Source organism: Jaculus jaculus, chromosome 12, assembly GCF_020740685.1.
Source record: "Jaculus jaculus isolate mJacJac1 chromosome 12, mJacJac1.mat.Y.cur, whole genome shotgun sequence".
NCBI classification, from domain to species: domain Eukaryota; kingdom Metazoa; phylum Chordata; class Mammalia; order Rodentia; family Dipodidae; genus Jaculus; species Jaculus jaculus.
Window position 1 is genome coordinate 33,140,225 of NC_059113.1, and position 16,570 is coordinate 33,156,794.

Below are 16,570 nucleotides of genomic sequence, written 5' to 3' on the forward strand. Positions count from 1 at the left end.
ACATTTAAATAACAATTTTCTTCACATTCTCTACAAGTATATATCAGTATCTACAGTTTCTTCAAATGGAGCTCTTTTGCTTGCATCTAAGTTAAGGTACAGCACTTTTTAAAATACATGTCTGACACTCTCACTGGAAAGACTGATTCAAGTTGTTATGTCAGAACTGCCTTTCCCTCCCTCCATTTAGTGTGTGTGTGTTTTAACCCATACAAACTACTTTCTTATTGCTTTTGAAATTGCCAAGGCAGGTTTGCAAACCCAACTCTTGTAGTAATGAGAATATTTTCCTAAAATAATAGCTGAGTTCTCCCCCTCTCCCTTACTTTTCTTTTTTTCCTATTTTTTTTTGTTTGGGGGAGGGGTCTTTTTTGAGGCAAGGTCTTACTCTAGCCCAGGCTGACTTGGAACTCACTCTATAGTTCCAGGTTGGCCTCAAACTCATGGCAATCCTACCTTTGCCTCCCAAGTGCTGGGATTGAAGGGTCCGAACAAGAATGTGGAAGACAGGCGGCCGTGGAACATGCTGATAGGACGTCTGGAACAGTAAGGGGGTTGGAAGTACCCTACTTGTGACCAGACTGATGAAATGGAATTCTGATGGAAAAAAAGACATGGAGAATCTAAGGATGAGATGGTCAGGAAGTTTGGAAATCTAAAGTTGGGAAAAGTCCACTTGTTCTGTTGAATTGTTGACACTTGACTCACTTTTTAGACTGCACTAGGCCTCCCAGAAGAATAGGTCCTACAAAACAAGCCCTCCATTAGAGATGAAGACGGGGGAGGAAGGGAGGATGAGGCAATGGTGTCCTATGGCAGGGACTTCAGGACAGATGGTCAGCAAACGAGAGGCCAGGAAAGGTACCAGGGCCTCAGAAGGTAGCTGGTATCAAGGACCCAGGAGACAAACTGGAAGAAATGACTAAGAGGAGTAGTGTTTGGGTGTTCTCAGCTCTGATGAACATCTGGATCCCAATGTGCTTTCCTGAAGGAGTCACGGTAGATCTCAACGATATTTCTGTGTGGCATAACTTTCCCAATGCATGGGGATGAAAATATTGATTACAAAAGTTGCAGCAAAGATTTTTTTGTTGTTGTTGTTTTTGAGGTAGGGTTTCACTTTAGCCTAGGCAGACCTGGAACTCATTCCGTAGTTGCAGGCTGCCCTTGCACTCACTCCTACCTAGGCCTCCTAAGTGTCCAGCTTGCAGCAAAGATTTTAAAGCAGAGCTGGAGAGATGGCTTAGTGGTTAAGGCACTTGCCTGCAAAGCCAAAGGACCCAGGTTTGATTCCCCCAGGATCCATGTAAGCCATATGCACAATGTGGCACATGCATCTGGAGTTCGTTTGCAGTGGCTGAAGGACCTGACGCACCCATTCTCTATCTGTCACTCTTTCTCAAATAAGTGATAAAAAAAAAAAAAGATTTTAAAGCAGCGACTCTTAAAAGTTTATGGTCATTGGAAGCCATAGCAGCAACAGCTGGGAAGTTAAGAATGCAAATCATGGGCTATAGAGATGGCTTAGTGGTTAAGCACTTGCCTGTGAAGCCTCAGGACCCATGTAAGACAGATGCACAAGGTGGCGCATGCATCTGGAGTTTGTTTGCAGTGGCTGAAGGCCCTGATGCACCCATTCTTTCCCTCTCTCTCTGCCTGTCTGTTGCTCAAAAGTAAATAAATAAATAAAATTTTAGTGAAAATATTGAGCTGGGCATGGTGGCTCACGCCTTTAATCCCAGCACCTGGGAGGCAGAGGTAGGAGGATCACCATGAGTTCGAGTCCACACTGAGACTATATAATGAATTCCAGGTCAGCCTGGGCTAGAGTGTCTCCTACCTCGAATAAAACAAAAAACCAACCAAACAAAAACAAAAACAAAAAACCCCAAATCAAATCAAAACAAAACAACAAACCCTGGGGACAAGGCCCAGCAACACATTCTATCAAGTCTTCCAGGGAATCAACATGTAAAGAACTACTATAGTCTCTTTCCTTTTTTTTTTTTTAAATATTTTTTGTTCATTTATTTATTTATTTATTTGAGAGCGACAGACACAGGGAGAAAGACAGATAGAGGGAGAGAGAGAGAATGGGCGCGCCAGGGCTTCCAGCCTCTGCAAACGAACTCCAGATGCGTGCGCCCCCTTGTGCATCTGGCTAACGTGGGACCTGGGGAACCGAGCCTCGAACCGGGGTCCTTAGGCTTCACAGGCAAGCGCTTAACCGCTAAGCCATCTCTCCAGCCCTCCTTTTTTTTTTTTTTAATATATTTTATTTATTTATTTGAGAGAGACAAAAGAGGCAGAAAGAGAAAGAGAAAAAGAGAACGGGCACACCAGGGCCTCCAGCCACTGCAAACGAACTCCAGACGCATGTGCCCCCTTGTGCATCTGGCTTATGCGGTTCCTGGAGAATCGAACTGTGGTCCTTAGGCTTTTCAGACAAATGCCTTAACCACTAAGCTGTTTCTTCAGCCCCTCCCCCGCCCTTCTTTTGAGACAGGGTTTCATATAAGCTCTGCCTGGCCTTAGTGAGCTTAAGCTCACTATGAGGATGGCCTTAAACTCTTGATCCTTCTGACTCTGTGGATGGGATAGTTTCCATTTCAAAGACACACATTCCCTAGATTTTTCTTTTCGACCTGCACCCCGCCGCCCGAGTCTGTGAGAGCGCCAGCATCCAGTGCAACAGTGCTAAGGGGCAACACAATACCTGGTTTGACTACTGGTGGTGCGATCCTCGAAATTCCTTTATCCCTCTAGCCTCATTTATAAAAAAGGAGGGAAAAAGGCACTTACCTTAGAAGAGTGTCATAATGACCAGATGTGACAATGCCTGGCACATGGGAAGTAGTCAACAATGCTGGTTACTATTATCAACAAAGCAGACCTCAGGAGGAGCTCACCCCTTCCTGGATTTAGCACAATTCCTAGTTTTCCAAGGATATAGGTGTTTTTTGTTTTTTTTTTTCTGTGTGTGTGTATGTGGTTTTTTTTTTTTTTTTTTTTTTTTTGAGGTAGGGTCTCACTCTAGCCCAGGCTGACCTGGAATTCACTATGTAATCTCAGGATGGCCTTGAACTCATGGCAGTCCTCCTACCTTTGCTACCCAAGTGCTGGGATTAAAGGTGTGCGCCACTACACCCAGCTAAGGATATAGTTTTATATCATGTGCGTGAGATGACCTTACATTTCTAAGAATTAACATGATTCAAGCTCTGCAGAGAGCCATGGAGCTGAGGCTTAGCCTGATTCTGAGACTTCATGGTCAGACATTAAGCTCAATAAATACCTAAATGCCTGAACGGCTGGTCTCCTGGCCAAGTAAACTGGAATGACACAGGGAGTGGTTCTCAAGGGGTGAAAAGTTGAGAGGACATGAAGGGTGATGCTTCCTCAACCCCCACCCCTCCAAGATAAAGATCTCCCTATGGGCTAAGCGGGAGCTTTACATGGGGGGAGGTGAGGCAGGTACAGGAAGTAAATCATAGGCTAAAAGGCTATCCTAAATCAAAAGCACTAGCCCACCTTTTATTTATTCTTTGGTGCTAGAAATGGAATCCACAGCCTCTGTGTGCTGAGCATTCATTCTTTTTTTTTTTGGTTTTTCGAGGTAGGGTCTCACTCTGGCTCAGGCTGACCTGGAATTCACCATGTAGTCTCAAGGTGGCCTCGAACTCTCAGCGATCCTACCTCTGCCTCCTGAGTGCTGGGATTAAAGGCGTGCGCCACCACGCCCGGCTCCAAGCATTCATTCTTTCACTGAACCACAACCCAGCCCAGCATTCATTTTAGATTCAACTTCCAGTTCCTTCTCAGAAGAATGCAAGTTCCATGAGTCTGAAAGTTTTTAAATTTTCTCCTCTACCACTGAACTGTAGGGTAAATATTCACTAAATCAGTAGTTCTGCTATTAGAAGGAACAAAGGCTGCTCTTTGCCAAGACAAGAAATACTAAAGTTGGGGGATGGAGAGATGGCTTAGCGGTTAAGCGCGTGCCTGTGAAGCCTAAGGACCCTGGTTCGAGGCTCGATTCCCCAGGACCCACGTAGCCAGATGCACACGGGGGCGCATGCGTCTGGAATTCGTTTGCAGTGGCTGGAAGCCCTGGCATGCCCAATGTCTCTCTGTCTCTTTCTCTCCCTCTCTCTCTGTCACTCTCAAATAAATAAATAAAAATGAAAAAAAAAAAAAAAAAAGAAATACTAAAGTCTAGGTGGGCTTTGGTGAGCTTAGAGTTCACAGCTACACACACCAGTCTGAAGGGCCAAGTCCTGTCCAGCTGCTGTTGGAGCCTCTCTTTTTCTTTTTAGTTCTGAGACAGGGTCTTACCATGTAACATGTCCAAGCTATCCCTGAACTTGTGATCCTGTCTCAAGCATAACAACGCGCAGCCTTTTGCACAGGTGTGTGGCATGTGGGATTCTTACTGTGATGCAGGCAGAGGTCAGTATGGGATCATTCAAGGATGAGCCTGGAGGTGTGCATGTACAAGACAGGGGTCCTGAAATAAGCTGGGACAAATGCCAGTTATCACAACCCTCACTTCTCATTTGCTCCTTGGGATATCACAGCTTCTTTAGAGTTTAACCTAGCTCATTCTTTCTAGCCTCTTCTTTGCTTACTCACTACAGACTGTCTGGCCCAGAGCACCCTTCTACCCTAGCCCATGTTCACAGATTCTACTCAAGGGACACCTAAGAGCCCAGGCACACAGGTGCCTCAGGAAGCCGATGTACCACCACTACCTTTAGGCAAGGAGCTTAATGACTCTAGGTAAGTCTTGGCACATACTTAAGAGTACCAGGGCTGGAGAGATGGCTTAGTGGTTAAGATACTTGCCTATGAAGCCTAGGAACCCATTTTCGACTATCCAGGTCCCACGTAAGCCAGACGCACAAGTGCGCACAAGGTGGTATGGAGTTCAACTGCAGTGGCTAGAGGCTCTGGTATGTCAATTCTCTGCCTCCCTCCTTCCCCTCACATAAAAAATAGGCTAGTCTGTTGGGCTTGCTTCAAAAAAAAATTTTTTTTTTAAATTTTAAAAAGAGCACCAGGGCTGGAGGGATGGCTTAGTGGTTAAGGTGTTTGCCTGTAAAGCCAAAGGACCCAGGTTCGATCCCCAGGCCTGATGTTAGCCAGATGCACAAAGGGGCGCACACATCTGGAGTTTGTTTGCAGTGGCTGGAGGACCTGGAGTGCCCATTCTCTTTCTCTTTCTCTCTCTCCCTCTTTGTCCAAAAAAAGTACCAGATCAAAGATCAGGCAACCTGAGAGCAGTGAGCCAAGGAAATCACTAAGGCAAGAATTCTGACATTCTTCTGTGCCAGGCAAGAAGGTGGCCAGAAGCCCTCCCTGAATATGGATGTCACTGGGCATTTGCTCATTATGGTACCCTCAGTTGCCATCCCTTGTATCCAGAGCCACAGTATCATTCCCATTACTTAAGAGTCAGACCCAATCTATGTAAGCGGAAAGGCATTTCCTCAGTGCCCATGTGGAAAGGACACAGAGGGCAACTATTAATGTAAGTCTACTATGTTGTAATCTTGAAGGGTTTAACTGACTTGTATTTCCTACTTTATGGCTCCAGACAAAGGCCAAAGACCTGTCCTAGCACATAAGAGTGGTTAGCATTTATAGATTTTATGATAGCTGGGCTGGAGAGATGGCTTAGCGGTTAAGGAGACTGCCTGCGAAGCCTAAGGTCCCATGTTTGACCCTCCAGATTCCACATAAGACAGATGCACAAGGTGAGGCAAGCGCAAAGCAGAACATGCTCACTAGGTGGCGAAAGTGCCTGGAGTTTGATAGCAATAGTTAAGGCCCTGGAGCATCAATTTTCCCTCTCTCTCTCTCTCAAAAAAAAAAAAACTTTTTAAAAAAGATTTTAAGATAGCTTCCCTCTCCTTCTATTTTAAACTCCTATCAGTTTTTTAGGTGAAACGTCTTCTATTTCTAGGTTTAGTATTTGCTAAGAGTGGGGATGATGTTTATCTTGGGCTGGGAAAGCATGAAAAGGCCCAGGCCTAGGAGGCATGACTTGTAAACGAGACCATCCTACAGTAGGGCCAGGGCAACCCCTCACTATAAAAAGGTATAAGCCCTTCTCTCTCTCTCAAATAAAAAAAAAAAAAAGAATATTTCAAAAAGTGTAAGCCAGGTGTGGTAGTGCATGCCTTTAATCCCAGCACTTGGGAGGCAGAGGTAGGAGGACTGCATCAGTTTAAGGCCACTCTGAGACTACATAGTGAATTCCAGGTCAGCCTGGGCTAGAGTGAGACCCCACCTTGAAAAAACAAAGCAAGAGAAAGAGAAAGACAGAGCATGAGCACGCGAGAGTGAGCAAGAAGTGTCTTTTAGATCCTGTAGTTAAGGATTCCCAAGTTACTGCCTATATAATGTGGCCATGGAAGGTTTACTAAAGAAAAATTCTATTTAAAAAATGCAGCAACGGGCTGGAGAGATGGCTTAGCAGTTAAGGCACTTGCATGCAGAGCCAAAGGACCCAGGTTCGATTCCCCAGGACCCAAGTAAGCCAGATGTACAAGGACATGCATGCATCTGGAGTTTGCCTGCAGAGGCTACAGGCCCTGGTGCACCTGTTCTATTTGCCTCTTTCTCTCTCAAATAAATAAATTCATTTAAAAATTGCAGCTATACTTTGCAACACATGATCATTAGAAATGAGAACAATCTACTAGTACTTTAGTCAAGATCCTTTGGGTTGCATGTAATAAAAATGTCATGCTGGACATGGTGGCTCACACCTTTAATCCCAGCACTTGGAAGGCAGAGGTAGAAAGATCATTGTGAGTTCAACAGGAAGCCTGGGGTAGAGTTAGACTTTACAACAAAACAAAACAACTAGCAAGCAAGCAAACAGAAAAACCCTTCAGACTGACTTTAAAAACAATTCAAGATTCATTCTAAGCATACCTGCGGGATGACTAGAGACTCAGGCAAGGATACAGGACTGGATGCAGAAACCAGGAAAATCCTCAGAGTTAAGCAAGGCAGCCTCTTTCTCAGGCTTGTCCATGAACTCTCAGGCTTATCCATGAAGTACTAGCTTCTGCCTAGGAACCTAGGTAGTACCAATAGAGAGGCCAGTTGCTTAGCTCTTCGTACTTAAATAAAACTGCAAAGAAGCTAGGTGTGGAGGCTATGCTTATAGTCTCACCACTTGAGAGACCAATGTGGGAGGACTGCTGTGAGTTTGAGGCCAGTCTGGGCTAGATTTTTCCAGGTCAGCATGAGCTACAGAGTGAGACCCTGTCTCAAAAAACTAATATAAGCTGGGCATGGTGGTGCACATGTTTAATCCCAGCACTCGGGAGGCAGAAGTAGGAGGATCACCATGAATTCGAGGCCACCCTGAGACTACATAGTGAATTCCAGGTTAGCCTGGGCTAGAGAGAGACCCTACCTCAAAAAAACAAAACAACAACAAAACACTAAAATAAAATACAGTGAAAGAGGAGCTGGAGAAATTGGTCAGCAGTTATAGCAGTTAAAGGTGCTTATTTGCAAAGCCTGATGGCCTGGGGTTCAACGCCCCAGTACCCATGTAAAGCCAGATGCATAAAGTGGTGCATGCATCTGGACTTCATTTGCAATGTCAAGAGGTTCTGTCACACCCATTCTCTTATCTCTCCCTCACTCCCTCCTTGCAAATAAGTAAAACTATTTAAAAAAACAAACAGTAAGCATAGTGGTGCATGCCTTTAATCCCAGCATTAGGGAGGCAGAGGTAGGAGGATCAAGGCCACCCTGAGCTAGACCCTATCTCAAAGAAAACAAAACCAAAACAAACAAAAAGGTGAAGGGGCTGAGGAAATAGCTCAGCAGTTAAGGTCACTTGTTTGCAATGCCTGCTGGCCAGGGTTTGATTCTCTAGTACCCACATTAAGCAAGATGCATGCCTATCCTCCCTCCCTCCAGCTCATTCATGCTGGCTCGCTCTCTTTCTCTCATCTGCCACACTTGCAAATAGATGAAGATATAATTTTTTTTTTATTTATTTACAAGCAGAGAGTGGGGGAGAGGAGAGAGGAGAGGGAAAAGAGACAAGAAAAAAAAAGGCTGTGCCAGGGCCTCTAGCTCCTACAAACAATTTCCAGACACATGTGCCCCTTTGTGCATCTGGCATTTAGTGGGTCCTGGAAAACTGAACTCCAGTCATTTGTCTTTGCAGGCCAACACCTTAATCACTGAGCCATTTCTTCAGCCTCAAATAAAAAAATATTTTAAGAATTAAAAAGATAAACATGCCAGGCATGGTGGCACACGCCTTTAATACCAGCACTTGGAAGGCAGAGCTAGGAGGATCGGTAAGAGGATCGCTATGAGTTCAAAGCCACCCTGAGACAACATAGTGAATTCCAGGTCAGCCTGGACACCCGACCTCAAAAAACAAAACAAAACAAAACAAAACAAAAAACCAACAGTGAAGAGGTTTTTAAATTTCTATAGTTCAGAATGCCCTTCCCCTCCACAAGGTATCTATGGAACAAATCAAAGCACTGTAAATGACTTCCACTTCATAAACTCTGCTGAATGCTAGAAACCAAGTGGGAAAAGTTACAAAAAGCTGTTCTTGTTTTATTGCTCTAGATTTGGCTGACATGTTTCATGTGCATTAAATTTTATAGGAATGGTGAAGACAAGTTACAATGGTGTCACTTTCTAGCTAATACTTTTAGCTTAATAACCTGTGTTGACAGCCATGAAGGATCAAGAATGTTCACAGACTCTGCGGACCTATAAATACCCTGCAAAGGACTCTCTTGTGGGCACACTGCATAGAGCCTGGAACATTATGAATGCTCAATGCTAGGTGACTCCTATTCCAATTTTAACATGAATACAAGAATCTACTTAGGATCTAATATTCAACTGGGCTAACAAACAGCTCACACAATGCTTTTCTCTCCTAGCATATGGGGCAGAAAAAGAAATCTAATTTCAACCTTGCCATACTTCTCCTCCTAGAAGTTCACAAATGTGGCATCTCTAGGCTCAGAAGCAAAATGTATACAAAGAAATAAGTAGAAACTATCTTAACCAAAACACTAGTTTAAATCACCTCAAGTCTTACAGAAATTTTTATTCTAAAACATGCAGAGGCAGCAAGTCACCCTAAGCTGCACTGTATTCTATGACCTTTATGTTGCTTTTCTTTTGAAGTTGAAGCAATGTGACACAGATGGAAATACTTGCTAGATGAACAAAGGAGTGATCACAGCAAATATACCAATAAAAACCTCAGCTCTATGCCTACATGCCAATTGCAGGCTGAGTCCAGCAGAGGCTTATGTTCTGGCATTTGTATAGTGGAAATATTAAGAAGGATCAATATATTTCAATAGAAGAACCATAAATGCCCTGAAAATAGAAAGTTGACACAATTTTAAATATAATTCATATATATATTTAAAATCAAACACAATTAAATAGAATATGGTTTAAGTACATGAATACTTCTGCTTTAAAAGAATAACAGAGATGGTACATAGTACCAAAAACTTATACACAGCCTTTTTGCTTCTTCTGTTGAGAATAGTGTGCCTCTATACAATCAATATTGCAATGAAATAAACTCTCTATTCATTCAAGACTTTCCCAAGGACAGATGTGATTAATAATCATATATATACATATATATATATATATATATATACCCACCCACCCACACACACACATATATATTCTTTTGTTTTGTTTTATAAGGTCTGAGCAAAAGCAATTAACACTTAAGAGTACTTCCTTTTCCTTCAAACAATCAAGGAAGCGCTGGCACCAAGTGGCCAGTGGAGTGTCCTTGCCGAGTGGGCGGCTGCCAACAGCTGTGCCGGCCCAGCACAAGTCGACTGGGCAGAAGTGCAGCGAAGCACGTGAGCCTCTCACTGTCCCCAACATTATAAAGAAGACAGCTACACCCTTTCTGCCCACAGCAGAGATTTGGGAGGCACTCAAAGGTGAGTACTTCTCTCTCCATTTATGAAAAAATAAAGCACAACCTGAAATAACCATTTTGTTCCAGGTACCACATGTGTTCTAAAGGGGAAATTAGGCAACTGGAATGCAAACTTGCAGAGTAACTAATGATCACAGCAAACTAAATTCACCCTTTTGTTAGCATGGAAGAGACTGGCTTTAAAGCTGCTACATCTCAGGAGCAAGTGAAATGGTGAAATTGTACCAAGGAGGACAATGTCACTGAGGCTTGGCCCATGACCTGTCATTTTCTTTCTAAATTAATGCCTCTGTGAAGGAGGACTGTACAAGGGCTCATCACTTGCTCACAAGCTGCTGGCCTCACATTGCCACTCAGAGCTGCCTGTCCCCAGTGGGTCTAACTCAAATGTTGATAAAACAAAGCACCTCTTGTCCTGTGTTTTAGGAGACTGCTAGGAAAGATTCCTACTGCATTTGCATACAAATTCTGTTTATTGGTCTCACACAGGACATGGTCCCCAGTGGATAACTATCTTGCAAGTGGGTTATTGCCATGAATAACTACTATTTGAATTATCTAGTAATGTCAACTATACCACTCTGTGTCTTGTGACTCTTGTGACTGAGCATCATATATGTCTACATATTTATCTGATTTATGGTGGAATCACACAAGTCTAGGATTGTCTTCCATTCTTTCCTAGAAACAACAGTGATCTACCAGTGAAAAGAAATACAGTGCTCTGTTTTCATTGGCTGTGTTAAAGAATCCAACCAAAGGACAAAAGTTCTCTTTTTTCAAAAGCAGATTTCCCTTATCTCTGGTCTTGAGTCAGAGCTGGAAAAAAGAAAGAAAGAAAAAGGTAAGGTGCATTCCTGTAACAAGTGACACATTATTACTACAGATGGAGGATGAGCAACGAGCACTTACTTAGCGCGTACTATCAGCCAGGAATTACGATGGCCAAAAGCTAGTGACTGCTATTTGGTGAGGCAAAGTTAAATGATCTCTTATAAATGAGTTAATGGGAACATAAAGAGGCTAAGAACTTGTTTCTACTTTCTGCTTTGGCGATATTTATTAAAATGAAAAATATTCCTTTTGTGGGGGGGCTTTCAAGTTAGGTCGCACTCTCACCCAGGCTGACCTGGAATTCACTATGTAGTCAGTCTCAGGGTGGCCTTGAACTCACAGCGATCCTCCAACCTCTGTTTCCCAAGTGCTGGGATTAAAGGCATGCACCACCATGCCCAGCTAAATATTTCCATTTTTTGACAGGGCAATTCAACTCATAGACATCAATCCTACTGCACACTTAAGGTAATATATACATAGACATTTATTAAAACAGTATCCGTAACAGAAAAAAACCCTGAAAAATCCTAAATAATCATTCACATGAGACTGATTACACAGGCATAAAACTAATATAGAACACTCCATAGTCTTTGAAAAGAATTTTCTTTCATCTGGTAGGCTCCAAAGACCAAGTTCATGAGATGCAGTCTCTCCTTTGCATACAACACTAAGGAGAAAACAGGTACTGAAGAAGACATGGTCTCTGCTATCTGTGACATATGACAAGCTCATGAATTCAGTAATGGCATAAGGTAGTTTACCCTGAACATCCAAGTACACTCTGGGAGCACATGAAGACTTGGCTTAACGCAGAGATATCAACACAGGCTACACAGAGTGATCTGCTTGGGCTCACTGCTCCACTTCATGGTCATGGAATAAGAAATGAGAAGAGGATCGGGTATGGTGGCACAAGCCTTTAATCCCAGCACTTGGGAGGCAGAGGTAGGAGGATCACCGAGAGTTTGAGGTCACCCTGAGACTACATAGTGAATTACAGGTCAGTATGAGCTAGAGTGAGACACGACCTGGGGGACCGGGGGGGGGGGGGGGAGAATTAGAAGAGGATCTATTAGGGTTTCTTTGTCCAATATCTCTGATAATATTATGGAAATAAGGTACCAAAGAAAGGAAATCCCACAAACGGTTTCACACACTGCCTAAAAATGAACTTGAAAAAAACATTCCCTAGTACCCATGTAAAGCAAGATGTGCTAGGTGGTGTGTGCGGTGGCAAGAATCCCTGGCACAACTGTTGTCTGTCTCTCTGCAGAGTAAGATTTTCGCAAAAACCAACCCAACAAACAAAAGCAAACACCATGAGCAGATGTTCTTTAATCACATGATGTGTGCATGAGCCAGCACCACATTACAGGGAAATGGGAACACTGGTATTGAAGAAAAGACTATTTCTTCAACCTTCAAAAAATGATATGTGTGGCCGGGTACAATGGCACACACCTTTAATCCCAGCACTCAAAAGGCTGAGGTAGGAAGATGTCCTTGAGTTCACAGCCAGCCTGGGTTACATAGTAAGCTTGAGGTCAGCTTGGGTAGAGGTAAGACCCTACCTCAAAACAAAACAAAAGCCAAACAAAGCACACACAAAAGATGATATGTGTGGCTCTCATAGGCAAGAAAACTAGATCAACTGGTAAAACAATAGAGGAAAAATACTATTAGCTCTTAGAAAGTCAGATTTCACTAACAATTACAGCTTTCTGAGCTTTCAGAGCAGACTTGTTAAGAACCCGGAAAAGGTCAAGAGTACCATTCGCAGGTGTTCATCCAACTTCTAGGTAGTATAATAATCTCAGACAGTCAGTATAAGGTTATTAAAGCTGTTTTACTCATCCAAACTGTTTTCAATGTTGTTGAGGTATTTACTCTAAATGGGTAATTTGGCTCTAGTAGTGAGGTATAACTTGCTTGATAGTTGGTATTACTGCTATGGTCAGAATAGCCCCATGTTCCATCATGGGGCTATTCCAGTGCGTGTGTAGGCATTTTTACCGCATGCACAAGCACACGTGGCTTAGTACTTGGGGAGGCCTCTTCAAGTGTCTCTGCAGCTCTTCCTGCACAGCTGCTTTTCTGCTGGTCCCCTGTTCTCTGAATCTAGCTGTGGCAGGCTCTCCAAATTTTGCTTTCTGACTCAATTGAGCAAATATACTGGACTCTCAGTTTGCCCTCTGTGAACTTTGAAAAATGCTTCTAAGCAGTGAAACAGGAATCACTTCAACATCACATTTCTTTCAAGTGTATTGTGTGTTGTTCACTCTGTAGAAACAGTTTTAGTCAGTGATACAGTTATTTATGCAGCAATTCAATAGCAGTTTATACTTCCAAGGCAGTTGCAAAAGTAATTTATGTCCTTTGTAACTTACTTATTTGTAAGCAACCGGGGACGGGGGTGGGGGGGGGCGGTGGGGGGAAAAACAGATAATGGATATGCCAGGGTCTCTAGCCACTGTAAACAAACTCCAGATGTATGCTCCACTCTGTGCATCTGGCTTTATGTGGGTACTGGGGAATCAGACCCAGATTGTTAGGCTTTGCAGGCAAGCGCCTTAACTACTGAGCCATCTCTCCAGTCTTTTTTTTCCGAGTAGGGTTTCACCCTAATTCAGGCTGACCTGGAATTCACTATGTAGTCTCAGGGTGGCGAACTCACGGCGATCCTCCTAACTCTGCCTCCTGAGTGCTGGGATTGAAGGCGTGTACCACTACGCCTGGCTCCCTCTAACTTTTTTTAAGATTGGATTTTTCTTTTTGTTTGAGGTAGGGTCACATTCTAGCTCAGTCTGATCCTGAATTCACAGCAATCCTCATATCTCTGCCTGAAATTAAATACATGCACCACCACATCCAGCCTATATATATATGTGAATTTTGGGGGTGGTGGTGTTGAGGTAGGGTCTCACTCTAGTCCAGGCTCACCAGGGATTCACTATGGTGATCCTCCTACCTCTGCCTCCTAAGTGCTGGGATTAAAGGTGTGCACCACCATTCCTGGCTCAGCCTTAACTTTTTATTTACTCATTTGAAAGCAGAGAGAGAGAGAGAATGAAAAATGGGTGCACCAGCCTCTTGCAACAGCAAACAGACTCCAAATATATGTGCCACTTAGTGCATCTGGCTTCCTGTGGGAAGTGGAGAATCAAACTCAGGCCTTCAGGTTTTGTAAGCAAGTACCTTTACTGCTAAGTCATTTCTCCAGTCCCCTTTCTTATTTTTAAATGCCTGAAATGTAATTTTTTGTTTTGTTTTGATTTACAAAAACTAGGTCAGGGCTAGAGATACGGTTCAATTGGTAGAACACTTGTCTAGCATGCACAAGGCCCTAGACTCCATCCCCAGCACTAGATCAATTGTGATGGCACAAACCTGAAAACCTCAGCACTACAAAGGTGGAGGAAAGAAGATCAAGGTCATTCGTGGCTATAGTTCAAATCCAGCCTGCGCTACTTGAAACCTTGTCACAAAGCCAAAACAAAGCAATAAGCCCATCTTACCTTTGTAGATCTCTCTAAAGGTTGGTCATAGTGTGACTGCTGCATAACATCACTGACTATCATTTTAGCAATCTTCCAAGCTAGCTCTTCTTGAGCCTAAAAGAAGTAATTCAAACTGTTCATAATGGTTATCCATTAGAAGGATCAAGACACATATCAGGGCTCTAAACAACTTTTTTTTTTTTTGGTTATTGTTGCTGTTGGTTTTTTAAGATAGAGTCTTGCTCTAGTCCGGGCTGACTTGGAATTCACTATATAGTCTCACACTGGCCTTGAACTCATGGCAACTCACGGAGATCCTCTTACCTCCCAAGTGTTGGCTCTAAATAAATGTTAAATCACTTGGATAAAAAGTACCTGCCCAAGAATCTAGATGGCCTCAGGCAATTTTAAATCAATGTGTCATTCTCTGCCCTGCAGTCAGTTACCAAGCTCAAAATATAATAGTTCCCTTTTCCCACTCCCATCTCTCAACTTTAACTTAACTATTCAAAGGGTAAACTTCCACTTTTAAAAGTAAAACTGACATGGCTACCTCAGCTTTTGTCTCTGCACTAATCACAGACAAAATGTTGCCAGCTGGTGGGTGGAAGCCTGAGCACACAGATATGTTTCCCAGTGGCCTGGACTAAGGATATTTTCATTGTCACCATCAGACAATTGTTAAATGCTAAAAAGACCTTTCTGAGAGTACTGATATTTCATACTGTGTAAACATGAGAACTAGTGAAAGAAAACCTGAAGCCTTTCTTGGAGGAATACTTCTATTTGTATACTAAAAGAAACATTTACCTCATCAGTATTTCCTTGTACCCACTTCTTCATAGCTTGTGAGAACATGGATCCTAGTGAATAAAGCCAAAATTGAGTGTGCAATTTCATATAGTCTTATACTACAGATGCTCTTATTTAAAAGGTTTAATGATTAGACATAAAACTGTTTTCCTAGTGTGATACCACTTAAAACATTCACGAGTATTTCCTTAATAAAAGCTGGAGCGATGGCTTAGCAGTTAAGGCATTTCCTTGCAAAGCCAAAGGACCTTGGTTCAATTCCCCAGGAACCATGTTAGCCAGATGCAGAAGGTGGCACATACATCTGGAGTTCACTTGCAGTGGCTAGAGGCCCTGGCTCATCCATTCTCTCTCAAATAAATAAATTAGTTAAAAATTTAAAAAAATGGTTATAAAAAAAAACTGGTTATATTGCTTCCTTCACAGTCTATTAAGTTCACAAACATTGTAATTTGAAACACTTTTTGAAGAGTTATTTCAGAATTCTGGATTTTTCTTCTACTCTACTCACCTGTTGAAAAACTTATCATCTAATGGTGGAGTTTTAACAAACGTTAAAAACTTGACTGGCCTTGAACTCACAGCAATCTTCCAAGTGCTGGGATTAAAAGCATGCACTACCTTACTTGGCTTTAAAGCCTATCCTTCTAAGTTACCCAAAGGCATCTCAAGTTTAACACATGCTAAGCTGTGTTCAAATGCCTACTGTATTACTGCCCTCTCAATTTAATGCAACAATATTTCATTCTGAAAAGCCAAGTTTAAAAAAAAAAACAGACAGACATAGTGGCACATGCCTTTAATCCCAGCACTCTGGAGACCACCCTGAGACTACAAAGTTAAGTCCAAGTCAGCCTGGAATATAGTAAAACACTGCATCAAAAAAAAAAAAAAAAAAAAAAAAACAAAAAAAAAACAAACAAAAAAACCCCCACAAAACCTCTTGAGCAGGGCTTGGTGGCGCACACCTTTAGTCCCAGCACTCAGGAAGCAGAGGTAGGAGGATCCCCATGAGTGCAAGGCCACCCTGAGACTACAGAGTGAATTCCAGGTCAGCCTGGGCTACAGTGAGACCATATCATAAAAATACAAAAAAAGGGAGGGATGCAAGGACTGACATCCCAGTTTGTCCTCTGACTTCCACAAACATATCAGTGTGCCTGCACTCACAAACATGAGCATACACAAAAGGGTATTCTGAGTCAAAGCCTTAGAAGTGATTCTTAATAAACCACAACCTCAGCCAGGTGGGGTGGCGTATGCCTGTAATCCCAACACTGTGGGGTGTGTGTGTGTACAGAGGTAGGAGGACCCCGTGAGTTCAAGGCTACCCTGAGACTACATGGGCTAGAGCAAGACCCTACCTCGAAAAACCAAAAAACAAAACAAAACAAACAACAACAACAAAAAAACAGCCTCCTTATTCCTGTTTGTTTGT

The 16,570-nt window shown here is 42.8% G+C and overlaps 1 protein-coding gene across 2 annotated transcripts in view; it reads right to left on the reverse strand.

Moving 5' to 3' along the window:
• Window positions 1-9,711: 9,711 nt before the first annotated feature.
• The window catches only part of Akap10 (A-kinase anchoring protein 10), a 91,619-nt gene continuing 84,760 nt past the window's right edge, over window positions 9,712-16,570 (reverse strand). For both annotated transcript variants that reach the window (XM_045131676.1, XM_045131677.1), the window contains 3 exons: window positions 15,130-15,182; window positions 14,338-14,433; window positions 9,712-10,801 (listed from right to left, as the gene is read on the reverse strand). In XM_045131676.1, coding sequence (XP_044987611.1) covers window positions 10,796-10,801; window positions 14,338-14,433; window positions 15,130-15,182 — 155 coding nt within the window. In that variant the 3' untranslated portion in view covers window positions 9,712-10,795. The remainder of the gene's footprint in view (window positions 10,802-14,337; window positions 14,434-15,129; window positions 15,183-16,570) is intronic.